This window comes from Mauremys reevesii, linkage group 1, assembly GCF_016161935.1.
Source record: "Mauremys reevesii isolate NIE-2019 linkage group 1, ASM1616193v1, whole genome shotgun sequence".
Taxonomy (NCBI): Eukaryota; Metazoa; Chordata; order Testudines; family Geoemydidae; genus Mauremys; species Mauremys reevesii.
The window spans coordinates 263,486,415-263,501,713 of NC_052623.1; the positions used below are offsets into that span (position 1 = coordinate 263,486,415).

The 15,299-nt window shown below is 39.4% G+C and overlaps 1 protein-coding gene across 2 annotated transcripts in view; it reads left to right on the forward strand.

The window, feature by feature from the left end:
• Positions 1-15,299, forward strand: part of CRY1 (cryptochrome circadian regulator 1) — a 68,187-nt gene that overhangs the window by 34,907 nt on the left and 17,981 nt on the right. For both annotated transcript variants that reach the window (XM_039485775.1, XM_039485771.1), the window contains exons 4-11: positions 116-300; positions 3,702-3,790; positions 4,221-4,361; positions 4,451-4,762; positions 12,343-12,494; positions 12,602-12,804; positions 13,642-13,743; positions 14,872-14,967. In XM_039485775.1, coding sequence (XP_039341709.1) covers positions 116-300; positions 3,702-3,790; positions 4,221-4,361; positions 4,451-4,762; positions 12,343-12,494; positions 12,602-12,804; positions 13,642-13,743; positions 14,872-14,967 — 1,280 coding nt within the window. The remainder of the gene's footprint in view (positions 1-115; positions 301-3,701; positions 3,791-4,220; positions 4,362-4,450; positions 4,763-12,342; positions 12,495-12,601; positions 12,805-13,641; positions 13,744-14,871; positions 14,968-15,299) is intronic.

The window sequence follows — 15,299 nt, forward strand, 5'->3', positions numbered from 1 at the left end:
ATAAACAACAGAATTCAAACTGCAGGTAAGAATAAAGTGTGTTTGTGTGTATAATATATAAAATTTGTAATATGCACTTGTATTAAATGCAGGCATTTATGTTTTTTGAACACAGGATTATAGAATTAAATGGGGGCCAGCCACCTCTTACCTATAAAAGATTTCAGACTTTAATCAGTAGAATGGAGCCACTGGAGATGCCCGTGGAAACCATCACTGCAGAAGTAATGGAAAAGTGCACTACTCCAGTTTCTGATGACCATGATGAGAAATATGGTGTTCCGTCACTAGAAGAGCTAGGTATGTTATAAGACTTGTATTCGTTCATTGCACTGTGTTAGACACATTTTCAGTTCTACTTATAAAATGTCCTACATGGTTATTTCAGTCTTGTTCAGGTGACTTTTACGCTTAAGCTTCATAATTAAACTAAAACTGCTGATATCAGATCAACCTAAAGCAAAGGTGGAAAGCCTGAACAAGTGACTTCAAGACTTTATTTTTTATTTTTTTATTTTTACGAGGCTAGATGGATAGGTAAAACCCTATATTTTTTTGGCCTCCTGCAGCATAACCATCTTCCCATGATATCAGAGTACACTTGTTTGAAAACACTGTACTGGCTAATATGCTTAGAATCATAGGACTGGAAAGGACCTCAAGAGGTCATCTAGATCAGTCCCCTGCATTCATGGCAGGACTAAGTATTATCTAAACCATTCCTGACAGGTTTGTCTAACCTGCTTTTAAAAACCTTCAATGATGGCTATTCTACAACCTCCCTAAGCAATTTATTCCAGAGCTCAACCACCCTGATGGGAAGTTTTTCCTAATGTCCAACCTAAACCTCCCTTGCTGTAATTTAAGCTCATTGCTTCTTAACCTATCCTCAGAGGTTAAGAGGAACAATTTTTCTCCCTCCTCCTTGTAACAACCTTTTATTTACTTATAGATTCATAGACTCTAGGACTGGAAGGGACCTCGAGAGGTCATCGAGTCCAGTCCTCGTGGCAGGACCAAATACTGTCTAGACCATCCCTGATAGACATTTATCTAACCTACTCTTAAATAGCTCCAGAGATGGAGATTCCACAACCTCCGTAGGCAATTTATTCCAGTGTTTAACTACCCTGACAGTTAGGAACTTTTTCCTAATGTCCAACCTAAATCTCCCTTGCAGCAGTTTAAGCCCAAAGCCTCTAATGATAGAACAAGAAGCAAAGGTGAACAAGTTTTCTCCCTCCTCCTGATGACACCCTTTTAGCTACCTGAAAACTGCTATCATGTCCCCTCTGTCTTCTCTTTTCCAGACTAAACAAACCCAGTTTTTTCAATCTTCTCTAGTAGGTCATGGTTTTCTAGACCCTTAATCATTTTTTGTTGCACTTCTCTGGACTTTCTCCAATTTGTACACACCTTTCCTGAAATGTGGTGCTCAGAACTGGACACAGTACTCCAATTGAGGTCTAATCAGCGCAGAGTAGAGCATTTCTTTCTTACAACACTCCTGCTTATATACTTACAGCTCCTCTTTTGCATTGAACACCTTCCATATCTTTGTGCTTCAGGATAGTACCTTGTGTTCATACAAAACTGTGCGAAAAACCTATTTCTGCAAAGTCACAAAGACATTATGATAAAGTAAATGAAGTAAAATAATAAAAAGACTCCTTTATCCTCACTCTGTTTGTAGTGTATTTAATCTTCAGTCACTTCCATTAAACACAAGCAAATATGACTTTGCCTCCAGGTTGTCACCATAGGTGTCTGGAAAAATCTTGTCACACCTCCACTGCTCTGTCTAGTCCAGTTCAATTCAAATCACACAACTTGGGTCTAATAAAACAAAAAGTAAAACATGTATTTGATCAATTTAGTATATAATTAAACACTTAGTAACAACTATGCAGATCACTTTTTACGTAATACTGTTTACAGTAATAATCTGTTTAATTACCATTGTTGTTTGAATCTGGCAAACACAAGTGCACATATGAAAACATGTCAGACTAAACATAGCATGATGAATCAAAGAGATACTGACAAATTGAACTTTTTGACATTCACCATCAGTTTCTCCTGGAACACCTTTTAAATATGTCCGGACCCTTACAAATCATTTAAAAACATTTTTATAAGGATTTTTCTGCTCCTCTAACAAATGTCTTTTCAATCTCTGGGGAGGAGAGGAATTACTAGCTTCTTGTTACAGTATTCTTGAGTGTAATTTGTCACTATAGCAGGTATAGAATTGTCATACAAATTTTCAAGTTGATCATATCCCTTTCAAAAATTGCAGATTAAAGGCTCAGTCTAACAAAACTCTTAAGCATTTACTTCAGTGACACTACTGCACTGATTACTGCGTCGCTGTGTTATGTAGCATACCCTTCTCATTGGTTACTGAGGCCTTGGCTACACTGGCGCTTTACAGCGCTGCAAGTTTCTCGCTCAGGGGTGTGAAAAAAACACCCCCCTGAGCGCTGCAAGATACAGCGCTGTAAAGCGCCAGTGTAAACAGTGCCGCAGCGCTGGGAGTTTCGAGTGTAGCCAAGCCCTGAGTTAGTTCCTGGTTCTCTGCTCTGCTCCCAGGCACTCAGTTTTTCAATAGAATAGAACAGGGGTCGGCAACCTTTCAGAAGTAGTGTGCCAAGTCTTCATTTATTCACTGTAATTTAAGGTTTTGCGTGCCAGTAATACATTTTAACGTTTTTAGAAGGTCTCTTTCTAAAAGTCTATAATAATATAACTAAACTATTGTATGTAAAGTAAATAAGGTTTTTAAAATGTTTAAGAAGCTTCATTTAAAATTAAATTAAAATGCAGAGTCTCCTGGACCAGTGGCCAGGACCCGGGCAGTGTGAGTGCCACTGAAAATCAGCTTGTGTGCCGCCTTTGGCACACATGCCGTAGGTTGCCTACCCCTGGAATAGAATAATAGAACTATAGAGTTGGAAGGGACCTCAAGAGGCCATCTAGTCCAGCCCCCTGTGCTGAAGCAGGACCAAGTAAACCTGTTCTTAAAAACCTCCAATGACAAGGATTCCACAACTTCCCTGAGAAGCCTATTCCAGTGCTTAACTATCTTGACAGTTGGAATGTTTTTCCTAATATCGAATATCTGACCTAAATATCCCTTGCAGCAGATTACCTTCAGTGGACATGGAGAATATAAAGACTTGTCTCTCTGTAAATTTTAGTTCCAAATTTTAAAATTTTTCAAAACAAGCTGTTTCCATTTTGGCTGGGTTTTTTGTTATGCATTCTTCAAAATCTAATGGAAAAGGTTGTCTCTTTGAAAAATAAAAATCTCGGTAGTTCTTCCATCCCAAATGTTACAGAGCTGAGAACTCAAACGAAACTGTAAACAAAAATGGAAATAGTTTGTTTTTTTTAAACTGTCCATGCCAAAGGAAATGTAAAAAGGAATTGAAGTAAGATCTTTCCACCCTTGCCTTTTATAATAGAGCATAAAAATCATATTACCTGCAAAGCTGGTTGCAGGTAAATGGTGTTCTAAAGTAGTTTGCTAGGACTTGTCACTTTGGCAAACATTGTTTTAAAAGCTGTATTCTGCTATCCGGTGATGTTCTCAAACCATGATACAGTTATTCTCCAAGAATAGGGATAACTACTGGTTCTTTGTGCTACAGTATTAAAAAATGTATCTTCTTTTTTTCTTCTTTTAATTCACTCATCAGGTTTTGATACAGATGGTTTGCCTTCAGCAGTGTGGCCAGGTGGAGAAACAGAAGCTCTCACACGACTGGAAAGGCACTTAGAACGAAAGGTACATTGCAGATCATTGATGTAAGCAGAAATTGGCATCTTGAAAACCATGGTTAATTACTGTTACAAATAAGTGTGGGGAAAAGAACAGAATTTCCAGGAAACTACAACAAAGACCTATATCCTGATACAGATTGAATAGCTATTTTATTTTTTGTAATGATTTTTAAAAGTCGATAAAAATTTAGACTTTCAACTTTTATAAAAATTGAACAACTAGAAGAAAATTTGATAACATCTCATGTAGTTTTGAAAAATATATGAACCCCTTTTCCAGTGGAGATACCTTCAATAAAGTCACAAAAAGTGACTATAAAGATAACTTCTTAATCATCAGTTATGTTTCAATTGTATATTCAACTTTATAATCTTCCTCTCTGCCTGTGGATCATCTAGTCTGTATTCTACCAATTTGTTTTTCTTTTTCTAAGGCTTGGGTAGCAAACTTTGAAAGACCACGAATGAATGCAAATTCCCTTCTTGCAAGTCCCACAGGGCTTAGTCCCTATCTGCGGTTTGGCTGTCTGTCATGTCGCCTTTTTTATTTCAAGTTAACAGACCTATACAAAAAGGTATGAACTCAACTTGGTCAGATAATTATGTTTATATATAGTGAAAAAAATTCTAATAAAATTTGTTTTCTTTTTGTGATGTCTTTCAGGTAAAGAAAAACAGCTCCCCTCCACTCTCCCTTTATGGCCAACTCCTGTGGCGTGAGTTTTTCTACACAGCAGCTACTAATAATCCACGCTTTGATAAAATGGAGGGAAATCCCATCTGTGTTCAGATTCCATGGGATAGGAATCCTGAGGCTTTGGCCAAGTGGGCAGAAGGCAGGACAGGATTTCCTTGGATTGATGCAATTATGACACAGCTCCGTCAGGAAGGTTGGATTCACCATTTAGCCAGACATGCTGTGGCATGCTTCTTGACTCGAGGTGACCTGTGGATTAGTTGGGAAGAAGGAATGAAGGTACAATTTTTTCATTAATGAATTTCTGATGCAGATAATAAGAATTAAATACAAACTATACCCATTGGTAAATGCATCAAAGTAGGTTTTAAAGTTTAAACTGTGGTCAAAAAATTTAAACCATGTAGTTATGGTAGGAGTGTTGAGGCCTAACTTTCAGGTGCATAGCATGCCCTTTTGTAGATGTTTAGAAATGACCTTTGGTGCTTAACTTTAGGTAACCCAGTTTGAAAATTGAGGCCAGCAATTATTAAATCCATGGGTTCTTTTAAAATCTAAATAGGATATGGGGGAATTGAGTATATGACCTCTTGAGGTCCCTTTCATCCCTACATTTCTATGATAAGAATAAATACAGAGTATTCATCAGCTAATAGAAATTCTTTCCCAAACATACTCTCTGCCCCCCTTCCAAAAAAGAAGCGACCCACCTTTTCTTTTCAGATTAGTAGAGAAAATAAGATGGAAATTGAGGTCGGGGCGGAAAAGTAAGTGTTGAGGACACTCGGCACCTGGCTGTATCAGACCCATACATGTTGGACAACATGATTTTTGAGTAATCACAATTAATTAGTCCAACTAACTACACCTCTACCTCGATATAACGTGACCCGATATAACACAAATTCAGATATAACACAGTAAAGCAGTGCTCTGGGGGGGCGGAGCAGCGTACTCCGGTGGATCAAAGCAGGTTCAATATAACGCGGTTTCATCTATAACGCGGTAAGATTTTTTGGCTCTTGAGGACAGCGTTATATCGAGGTAGAGGTATAGTACCAAATCTTCCTAAAACTGGAGACATGGCCATTCAGAGTACAAAGTTGTCAGTCTCATTGTTATGATTTGCATCATTCTTTGTTCAGTCCTTGCTTTTGTTTGTGTTTCAGATAATAAAACTAATTTCTAAATATGGTCACAATTTTTTTAACTAATTATAGTTGTAAACAAAGTTTTTACTGTTTGAAACTTGAAGATTAATACATTTGCTGGCGGTGTTGTAAGTTCACTTATAATATCTCTTCTAATTCTTTTTTTAACTATTGAGTTGTGTTCACATCCTTCTTCCTGTTTCACATGTAAACAGTGCTCTTGGTTATGCAAGTAATTGCATGAAAAATCCTAAGGCAGCTTGTCTTATGCAATTTATACATGTGTAAATTGTATGTCCGTATGCCTGTAACATACAGCTTTGTGCATTTGTTTGTGTGTATTACAGTTATTACTTAGCCTACCCTTGGAGTAAATAACCCAATGTAGAGTGGAACATATTTATGTAGTACAAGAAGAAATAAATGATACCTCTCTGTACCAGTGAGAGTGAATCTCTCCTGCTAATTCTAGGTAGTGTGTTATACAATCTTAGCAAGTGTACTTGAAGGGGAGCATCTAGTGGACCAGTTGTGTACTTACATTTTGTCTCTCACCAGCAGAAGCTGGTCCAGTAAAAGATATTACCTCATCCACCCTGTATCTCTAAACTTATTAGATTGGTAGCCACTTCAATTTAAAAATGCTTAAAAAGCATTGCAACTAAATATTTTTGAGAAAATACATAACTTAATTGTTTTAATAAAAAGGCATAGTTGCAGGTATTCAGGTAACAGTTTATAGGGTTTTTTTAAATATCTTCTTTAAATAGCTCTTGTTAACTGATACTGATTGAACTCTACTTTTTAGCTTTCTGAAGTGTTCCAATAGTGAATTTGGAATGAAGTATTAAATGCAAGTTTAGCAAGAAGAGACCTAATAACCCCTACCCTCCCCACATACTTTTTTGCTGTGTATTAAACTTTACTATTTTATTTCTGACTTCTAGCAGAACATATTAATTCTAGTCATGGGTCACATTAATATTTGTGGTTCAGGATTGTCCTGGGAAGGGAATTAGATTTTGTTTGTTTGTTTTATAGAACATCTTGTGATTAGGAAAGGGTTGTTTTTTTGGTTTTTTTTGTTTTTTTTTTAAAAAGGAAAAGTAACTACTCACTGAATACTTTTAAAATGTGTGCTAAATAAGAAACTTTTAAAGCAACTTTAGAAAACCTTTTCACTATTTTAGTATTTTCCTTCAAGGAATAAGATTCTCTCTCTTTCAGACAACAATCTTAATGATGCATCTAAGCAGGGGAGCTTGTTTTATGCAAGTTAGGATTGCTCAGATGGGCTTTCTCTATAGAAAGCACTGGAAATTTGAAATTCTTCTTCGAGTGTCCTCTATGACTGTGTAGTCCCTCTCTTGGGACTGGTGCAGCAGGACAGTAGACTCTTCTAGTAGAAGTGCCAATTAGGCACCCACACTCTCCCGCACACCGCATCTAGTGCTCAAGTATGTTCTGAGGGTGAGATTTAAAGAGGTGGTGGCACTATAGGCACCTCATTTCCTTCCAGCTGCAGCACTAAAAGAATGTGAACCAACAGATCTCATGATCCACTGATACTTATTGCCTGTATCTTAGTGTAGTGTTGTTAGTTAATAGTTTTATAGTTAGTAGTCTATAGTTAGTTTTTACTGTAACCTATAAATTAGATTAGATTTATATTAGATCGTGGATTTAAGGAAAAGCTTTATTTTTCAGTATGGTTGATCCCAGTATGAAGAAACACAGGTTCAAGCAGTGCGTGTTTTGCCCAGAGGTCTTCCTGGTATCTGACCTGCAGGTTCAGTGTTTTAAAATGTTTTGGAGGGAGCCATTACCCATCTGTAGCACGTTCACATCTTGGGCTGGCAAAGAAAGAGGAAAGGGATTGGTCCTGGCACTAAGTTCCAGTTCCAGATTGGTGGATTTGACCAATTCTAAACCCTCTGATATGACTCAAATTAATGCGTTATTTTGTGGAACTGGTTTCCGACTGTTTCTCATGGCTCTCCTGATAAAAGACTGAGATGGGATACTAAATGCAGAGAATCTTCAGTATCTGTTCCACAATCTAAGACCCTCAACTGGATCATTAAGAAGGGGTTTGTCACCACTTTACATGATCCAGATCCCTACCATGGTCACTTCACTTGCTGCTTCAATATTGGATCCACAGATGTAGAGCCAGATCCCACGAGCATGCCTGGGATCTGATCATTTTCAGATCAGAATGTCCATTCTTGGCACCTTATATTCTGAACAAAGGATATAATGAAAGATTGGAGTGACCAGCAGGATTGCCCTATATGGCCTTGGAGTCCTTAGCCATATTGGTCAACCTGAGCTTACTACTGTCACTTTATGAAGCATGAATCTTCAGTCCTGGTACATCTTTCAGCAGAACCGAGGGGCCTGGGTCTGACACCTAGAGAATTTTCTCCATCCTTGCTACAGGAGACACTATTTGATGAAGAGCATCAGAGAACATCTCCGCTACAGAAATTTCAACAAGATATGTAGCCTGGACAGTGGCTCATCTCCTGATGAAAATTTGGGTGTAATTGCAGCATTGTCTCCTGAGGATGTGATTTTAATTTCATGAGCTAATGGATAGGGTGGCATCAAGTTTAAAATTACCATCAGTAGCTTAGGAAGAAACCACGCATCCAGTTTTTGACATTTTGGGCTCTGTTGTAAAGAGTAAGGTCTCATTGCCCATTTTGGAAGATCTCTGGCAGCTATAAAAATAACTCTGGTCCAATACATCTTTGTCACTCAGCTTAAAAAAAGGCAGGTAAATTATGTCAGGTCCCAATGAAGGGTTCTCCTATTTTCATATGCACCCTCAGCCTAATTCTCTAGTGGTAGCAGTAAGTTTGGTGATCCAGATCAGGTCTATGTTTGACTTCTTCAACTCCTTAAGACAGAGAGGGGAAAAAAGTTGGACTCTCTAGGGAGAAAATTATTTTTGCCAGCTTCTTTAAACATGCATATGGCCAATTATCAAGCAGTAATGGCCAAATATTAATTTAACTTCTGGGAGAAGATCTCAATGTTAACCTAGAACCTCTCAGAGGATCAGAGAAGCTTAATAACCGCTCTCATTAAGAAGAGCCAGAATGTGGCAAAACATGCCCTTAGGGCATTGTTTGATGTTTCTGACACCGCTTCAAGAGCTATGGCATCAGCAGTAGCTGTCCACAGATATACATGATCTTCATCTTTGCCTGTGGAAACAAAGACAAAAATTAAGGATTTACCTTTTGAAGGAAATGAGCTGTTCAGTTCAAAAACTGCTGAAGTGCTGGAGAAAATGGACACGCTCTCCACTGCGAGATCTATGGGGTTACTAGGGCCGGCTCCAGGCACCAGCATTCCAAGCAGGTGCTTGGGGCGGCAATCTGCAAGGGGCAGCAGTCGGGGTGTGTTTGCCCCCAAGCAGCCCGCTGAATTGCCACCGCAGACAGCGGGGCAGTCCGTGGGCTGTTAGGGCGGCACACATGCTTCCGTGGCAGCAGCAATTCGGCGGCAGCTTCTATGTTCAGCTGTGTGTGACGGCGCAGCTTCAGTCTTCCGGCTGAAGACAGAAGCTGCTGCCGAATTGCCGCCGCCGCGGAAACGCACATGCCGCCCTAACAGCGCACAGACTGCCCCGCCATTAGCAGTGGCAATTCAGCGCGCTGCTTGGGGCGGCAAAAACAGTAGAGCCGGCTCTGGGGGTTACTACCTCCTTATTGTAGAAGGACATCTGCATTTATCAAATTTCAGAAACAATACACCAGAGTCTTGCTAGAACGTGGGATTTGGGATCCATGCCAAGTGTACCGTGTTATAGCGGGGACTGCGTTAAAATGAAATTATATTTTTGTGACCGAAATTTCAGTACAGGTATATGTAGTTGTGTATTTGCAGGTTTATAGCAGGCTAACGATAGCATCAAAACTTGGAACTGTCGCAAAAAACAAGTCTGCAAGATACAGTACTCACCACGGGCGTCAGTGGAAATTGCGTTTTGAAATGAAGTGATTTTAATGAATTTGGTTAGATGCTTTGTGTGCTTTGTTTTGATTGTCCGCTTTCAAGCGCCGTGAACTTCCATCTTCACGTATGGAATGCCATGGAGAAAATTATAGTGTGTGTGTGTGTGTGTGTGTGTGTGTGTGTGTGTGTGTGTGTGTGTGTGTGTGTGTGTAAAAAAAAAAAATGTGTATAGAAATTTTTGTAGCACTAATTACCTTCATATCCATAAAGTATAGAAAACCTTAGAAAATAAACTCCTACTTGAAGGAAACAGTAAACGAGGGGAAAAAAGTGTTGCTTTATTAGAGATTTAAAGTAGACATTACAATAAACTAGTTTACTTTTTCTTTAAAAAGTCAGTGAGTTGCTTTTGCTTTTCTCTGCTGTGCTGCTTCTGCTTAGCAAACTGCAAAAGACTGCATAGTTGCATAATTTTTATAGGCTCAACATCTTGCGTCCCAAACTCCTGTGGCATGAGTTTTTCTACAGAGTTTTAAGTCTTCCAAGTTATTTATTTATTTCATATGCTGGTAACTCTAAAGGTAAAGTCATTTCTCTCATTCCCCCTGTCTAGATAGGTTAGTGGATTTAAGAATGTTACAGAAGGGCTTCTTTCACCATTCCTAGCCTGGCCAGAGCACATTCTACTAGAGCAGTAATTTACATCTGTGGCTTTTTATAAACATTGCCCTTATTGAGATATGCAAAGCTGCTACGTGGAGGTTGTTTCACATTTGCACAAAGCATTATGCATTGGATATGGCATCCCAGTTGCACACCCAGTTTGGTAGAGTGGTACTCCAGTCCTTGTTTAGTTAGAACTCCACATCCCTCTATTCAATTTGCTGTACTGCTTGCAAGACTATCCCAAGAGTGGAGATATGCTGAGGACACTCAAAGAAGAAATGAAGGTTACTTGCTTGTAACTGGAGTTCTTTAAAATGGGCTCTGCATATTCATGTTCCCTGACCACCTTCCCCACTCCTGCAGAGTCCAAATTAAAATATCTTGGGTTTTCTTCTCTAGCAGTGGAAGGAACTGAGGGGGCAATGTTGCCATGCCCCCTTTAAACTCTCACCATCAGAATGCGCTTGTAGACGAGCGGACTCACCCCTGCGGCGCCTCCTTGTGGTGACTCCTGGGAATTAGCTCGTTCCAGCTCTGGAGCGCCCTCTGCCTGTCCTCTGGCCCCCGTGTCCCTCCTTGGACCCGGTGCCCTTTTACATGGGGTACTAGTACCCACTCAGTCTTAGGGTTTCCCCGCCCTGGGGAACCCCCACCCACTATCCCCACCTTGCCTCAGTATAAGACTACTGCCAGTCATTGTCTAGCCCCACACCCTGGGGCAGACTGCAGTATCAGCCTACTCATCACTGACAAGGTTGGGCTTGGACCTGCTGCCTTGGGCTGCCCTTTGCAGCCCCCAGTACCTATTAGCCCAATACTAGGCCGCAGCCTGGGGCTTTCCAGGCTAGAGCTCCTCAGCTCCCCTGCCTTTCCCCAGCCCTGCTTCACTCAGGTACCTTATGTCCAGCTCCCTGCAGCCAGACCCATCTCCCTCTATAGCTAGAGGGAGACTGTTTGCTCCTGGCTTCCCTGGCCGCCTTATAAGGCCCTGTTGCTCAGTTTGGGGCGTTGCCCCAGCTGCAGCCACTTCCCCCAATCAGCCAGGGTTTTACCTTGCCCTTTGCAGGACTTTTCCAACCCCTTCCAGGCTGGAGCGGGTGGTCACCCCGCTACAGTGCTCAAGTGCTAGACAGGGTGAGCAGGGGAACACGGGTGCCTAATGAGCACTGCTAACACATGGTTCTACCATCCTGCATTGGTCGGCATGAGTCCCAAGGATGTGATTATGCAGTGTTGATCTCTAAGAATTCCAGTTGTAAGTAAGTAACCTTCATATGTCAAAGCTATTAAGTTCTAGAATTTTTTAGAATAAGTAATTATTAAATGTTAACTTCACCTTGAATGGTCTCTTGCAACATATGTTACCTCATGTATAACAGTCTGTTCCATTTAGCTGTGACACAGAGTACCTTTCCCAGACCTGAAGAGCTCTGTGTAAGCTCGGAAGCTTCTGTCTTTCACTAAGAGAAGTGATCCAATAAAAGATATTACTTCACGCACTTTGTCTCTCTAATTATTAACTGTTAAGTTAATTGAAACATCTTCCAAAAAACTATGCAAATTAACTTTCCCACTAGAAAGCATTAGGAAATTAATGTAGCTTTCTAGTAGAGTATGTACGGCGCTAACTGGGAAAGAAAATTCCACCCCTGACCAGAGACAGTGTGACCTAGTGGATAGAGCACAGCACAGAGATTCAGGAGACCTAGGTTCTATTCCTAACTCTGCCACTAGCCTACTTAGGTGACTTTGAGCGAGTTATTTCACCGTTCCTTGCCTCAGTTTTCCATCTGTAAAATGGATTTGTGCAAAATATGTCCAACTTCTGTGCTGTAGAAGCCAGACATGCCTCTTTTCCACTGTCCCACTTGAATGGACCTATAAAAAAGTACTTGTGTAAGTATTGAGCACTTTTTGGATGTTACCAAGTCTGGGCAAATGTCAGAAAATACAGGATTTCAACATTTAAGAGCATAGTTTCCTTACTGACATCTTGATAGCTGAGCAATGCTTAGGAGTGTTTGTGGAAAAATTTAACACATTTAGAATAACTTGATACTGTTATTTCTCAAGGTGTTTGAAGAATTGCTGCTTGATGCGGATTGGAGTGTAAATGCTGGAAGCTGGATGTGGCTTTCCTGTAGTTCGTTTTTTCAGCAGTTTTTTCACTGCTACTGTCCTGTGGGTTTTGGCAGAAGAACTGATCCTAATGGGGACTACATCAGGTAATCTCACATACAATCCTCCCCATAAATATAAAACCATCATTAAAGTTGCCTCAGTTTCAAATAGCTGTGTGTTTTAAACTATACTTTTTTTTTTTTCTTTAAAGACGTTATTTGCCTGTACTTAGAGGTTTCCCTGCAAAATACATATACGATCCTTGGAATGCCCCAGAGAGCATCCAGAAGGCTGCAAAATGTGTAATAGGAGTTCATTATCCTAAACCAATGGTAAATCATGCAGAGGCAAGCCGCCTGAATATTGAGAGGATGAAACAAATCTACCAGCAGCTTTCACGATACAGAGGATTGGGTATGACTGTAGTCTCCTTCATGTATTTATCTGAGGTTTTGTCTCGCCTTCAAGTTGTGACAACCCATTCTGTAGCCATGGTGGCCAGATATGAGCCCAGTGTCAGGGGTAGCCTAGTTAACTGACTAGAGTGGATTATAAGAACAGTGTACTACTAACACTTATTTTTTCTCGCTCTCTCACCTCTTCCCAGCCCTTTGCAATGTATCTCATCTGCATCTGCCTAGGGAGTTAGAACTGAAGCTTCTTTTATGGTCATGTCATCTCCAGGGCATCAAATTAGTCTTGTATAGATTAATTTTACTACCAGATAGAACTACTGCATGAAAAAGTTACAGTGGAAAAGGTCTTGCAACCTTAACTGTACATCTGCTATTCGCAAGCATGGTGGTTTATCTTGAGAAATTAATTTTAACCCTTTGTTTACATTCTTCCATCTATTTAAAAAAGTCCACTTCTCCCACTGTTGTGCAACATGTGCATTTGTTGACACCTGCCTGTCCAAATAATGGCTATAATCCAGGGATACAGGGTATGCACAGATATGAAGTAACTTGTGATGTCTTTTGCACTAAAATGTACCATATTTAACATACGCAATTAAAGGTTCTTGCAAAAATAATACTGACTTTTTGATAAGTAAAATAATTATAATCTAAAATTTCTTGGGCAGATATTCCAATTTACAGTGGGGGAGGGGGAATAATTCTCTCCACTGATGAAGTTAAACTATTAAAGAAAATACTGTTGGGAGACAAGGGAAGATATAACATACTAAATCGAAATATATTTGCTTGCCTCAATATTGTTGGCAATTAATTTTGTTTCCTTGATTAGGTCTTCTTGCAACAGTGCCTTCTAACCCAAATGGAAATGGAAATGGTGGCCTAATGGGCTATTCACCAGGAGAAAACATCTCTGGTTGTAGTAGTGCAAGTGGTAAGTAAAATCTCCTATTCTGACGAAAGTATTGGAACTGACAAGTTGCACAAATTCCTTAAGTGAGCCCCCTAACATGCTATTATATAGAAACAGCTAGCCTCACGAAAACAGTTTTGTGAAAACTGCTCTTAAGAATGTTTTCAGATCCACTTTTCCACCATAGTTAATTTTTGCATGGTTATATAAATGCGGATAAGCCGCTCATCTGAAGCATCGGTATATTCAACCTAAGTAAGTAAACCTTTAGAGAGGAGTGTTATAACCCTTGTAAAAGTATTAATACATTTCAAGCAATTCTCCAAAACATTTGTACATCTATTTCCCTCCTAGGAATCATTAATACCTTGTGACAGTAGTAACATCATAGATTAAATCAGACTGTAAATTCTTTGAGGCAAGGCCCATTTTTGCTATATTTGTACCATGCCTAGTACTTTGGGGACTGGATACTCTAGGCACCGCCACAATATAAATAATGATGGTAAAATATCCCCAACATACCTACAATACACAGGGCCAGCTCTAACATTTTTGCCTCCCCAAGCACATGCTTGGTCGGCTGGTGTCTGGAGCCGGCCCTGACAATACATAATGTATAACTTTCAATTGGGTTTTAATGAAAAATATTTTTAGCCTACAGACATTTTTTTTAGGTGATGTGCAGATGCTAGTATTTTATATACAGAATATAGGGAATAATAAAAAACATGCTTTGAAACTTAAACATCAAAGGCAAAACTTGTAAAGGGGCTTCAGTCCAGCATACAAAATGAAGGGACGATCTTGCATTATCAAATTCTTGTGTACATAAACTGCATTTGTATTTTTCATATCCGGAATTTGAGTCTCACCTACCTGGTTGGTGCACAGAGAACTGAATTTGTTTGAGCAATAACTTGGACATACAAAATTTTCCCCATAACTTTAGAGGTTACATTAAAAAAATCTTCAAAAATTTGACCTTACGGAACCCTTTATTGCTTTAGAATGCACTGTTCAATCATTCCCATTTTGTACAAGACAATAAGTACATATTTCAAACATTACACTTAATTATTTATTAAATATTCAAACTGTGCTGTATTCTATGCTGAAAATATTTTTTTAAAATGTCCTTTTTTTCAGGAGCTCAAATGGGAAGCAATGATGGTCATACAGTGGGCATTCAGACATCTTCCCTAGAAGACTCACATGCAGGTTCAAGTGGAATTCAGCAGCACGGTATTATTTAGCAAATAAAATGTGTTCAATGACATTCTCACGATTCTTGAAATTGTTAAAATCCTAAAAATATCTCTGATATTTTTTTACTGGTGATAGCAGAATTCTAAAATTGAGCTTGGCTCACTTTTCTTTGTTGAAACATAAATGTGTAATGAGTATCATTTAGCATGATATTAATTTGTGGCCTCAAATACAAAGAGCTGTCTCCAGAATCAAGTCATGGACTCTGTTTGTTTTCAGGGTTGGGGTAAGGATATTTTACAATATTCTTTAGTGGGATACCAGCATAGAAATCCGAGGTCTCTTTTTGTCTCCTTTTACAAATAACA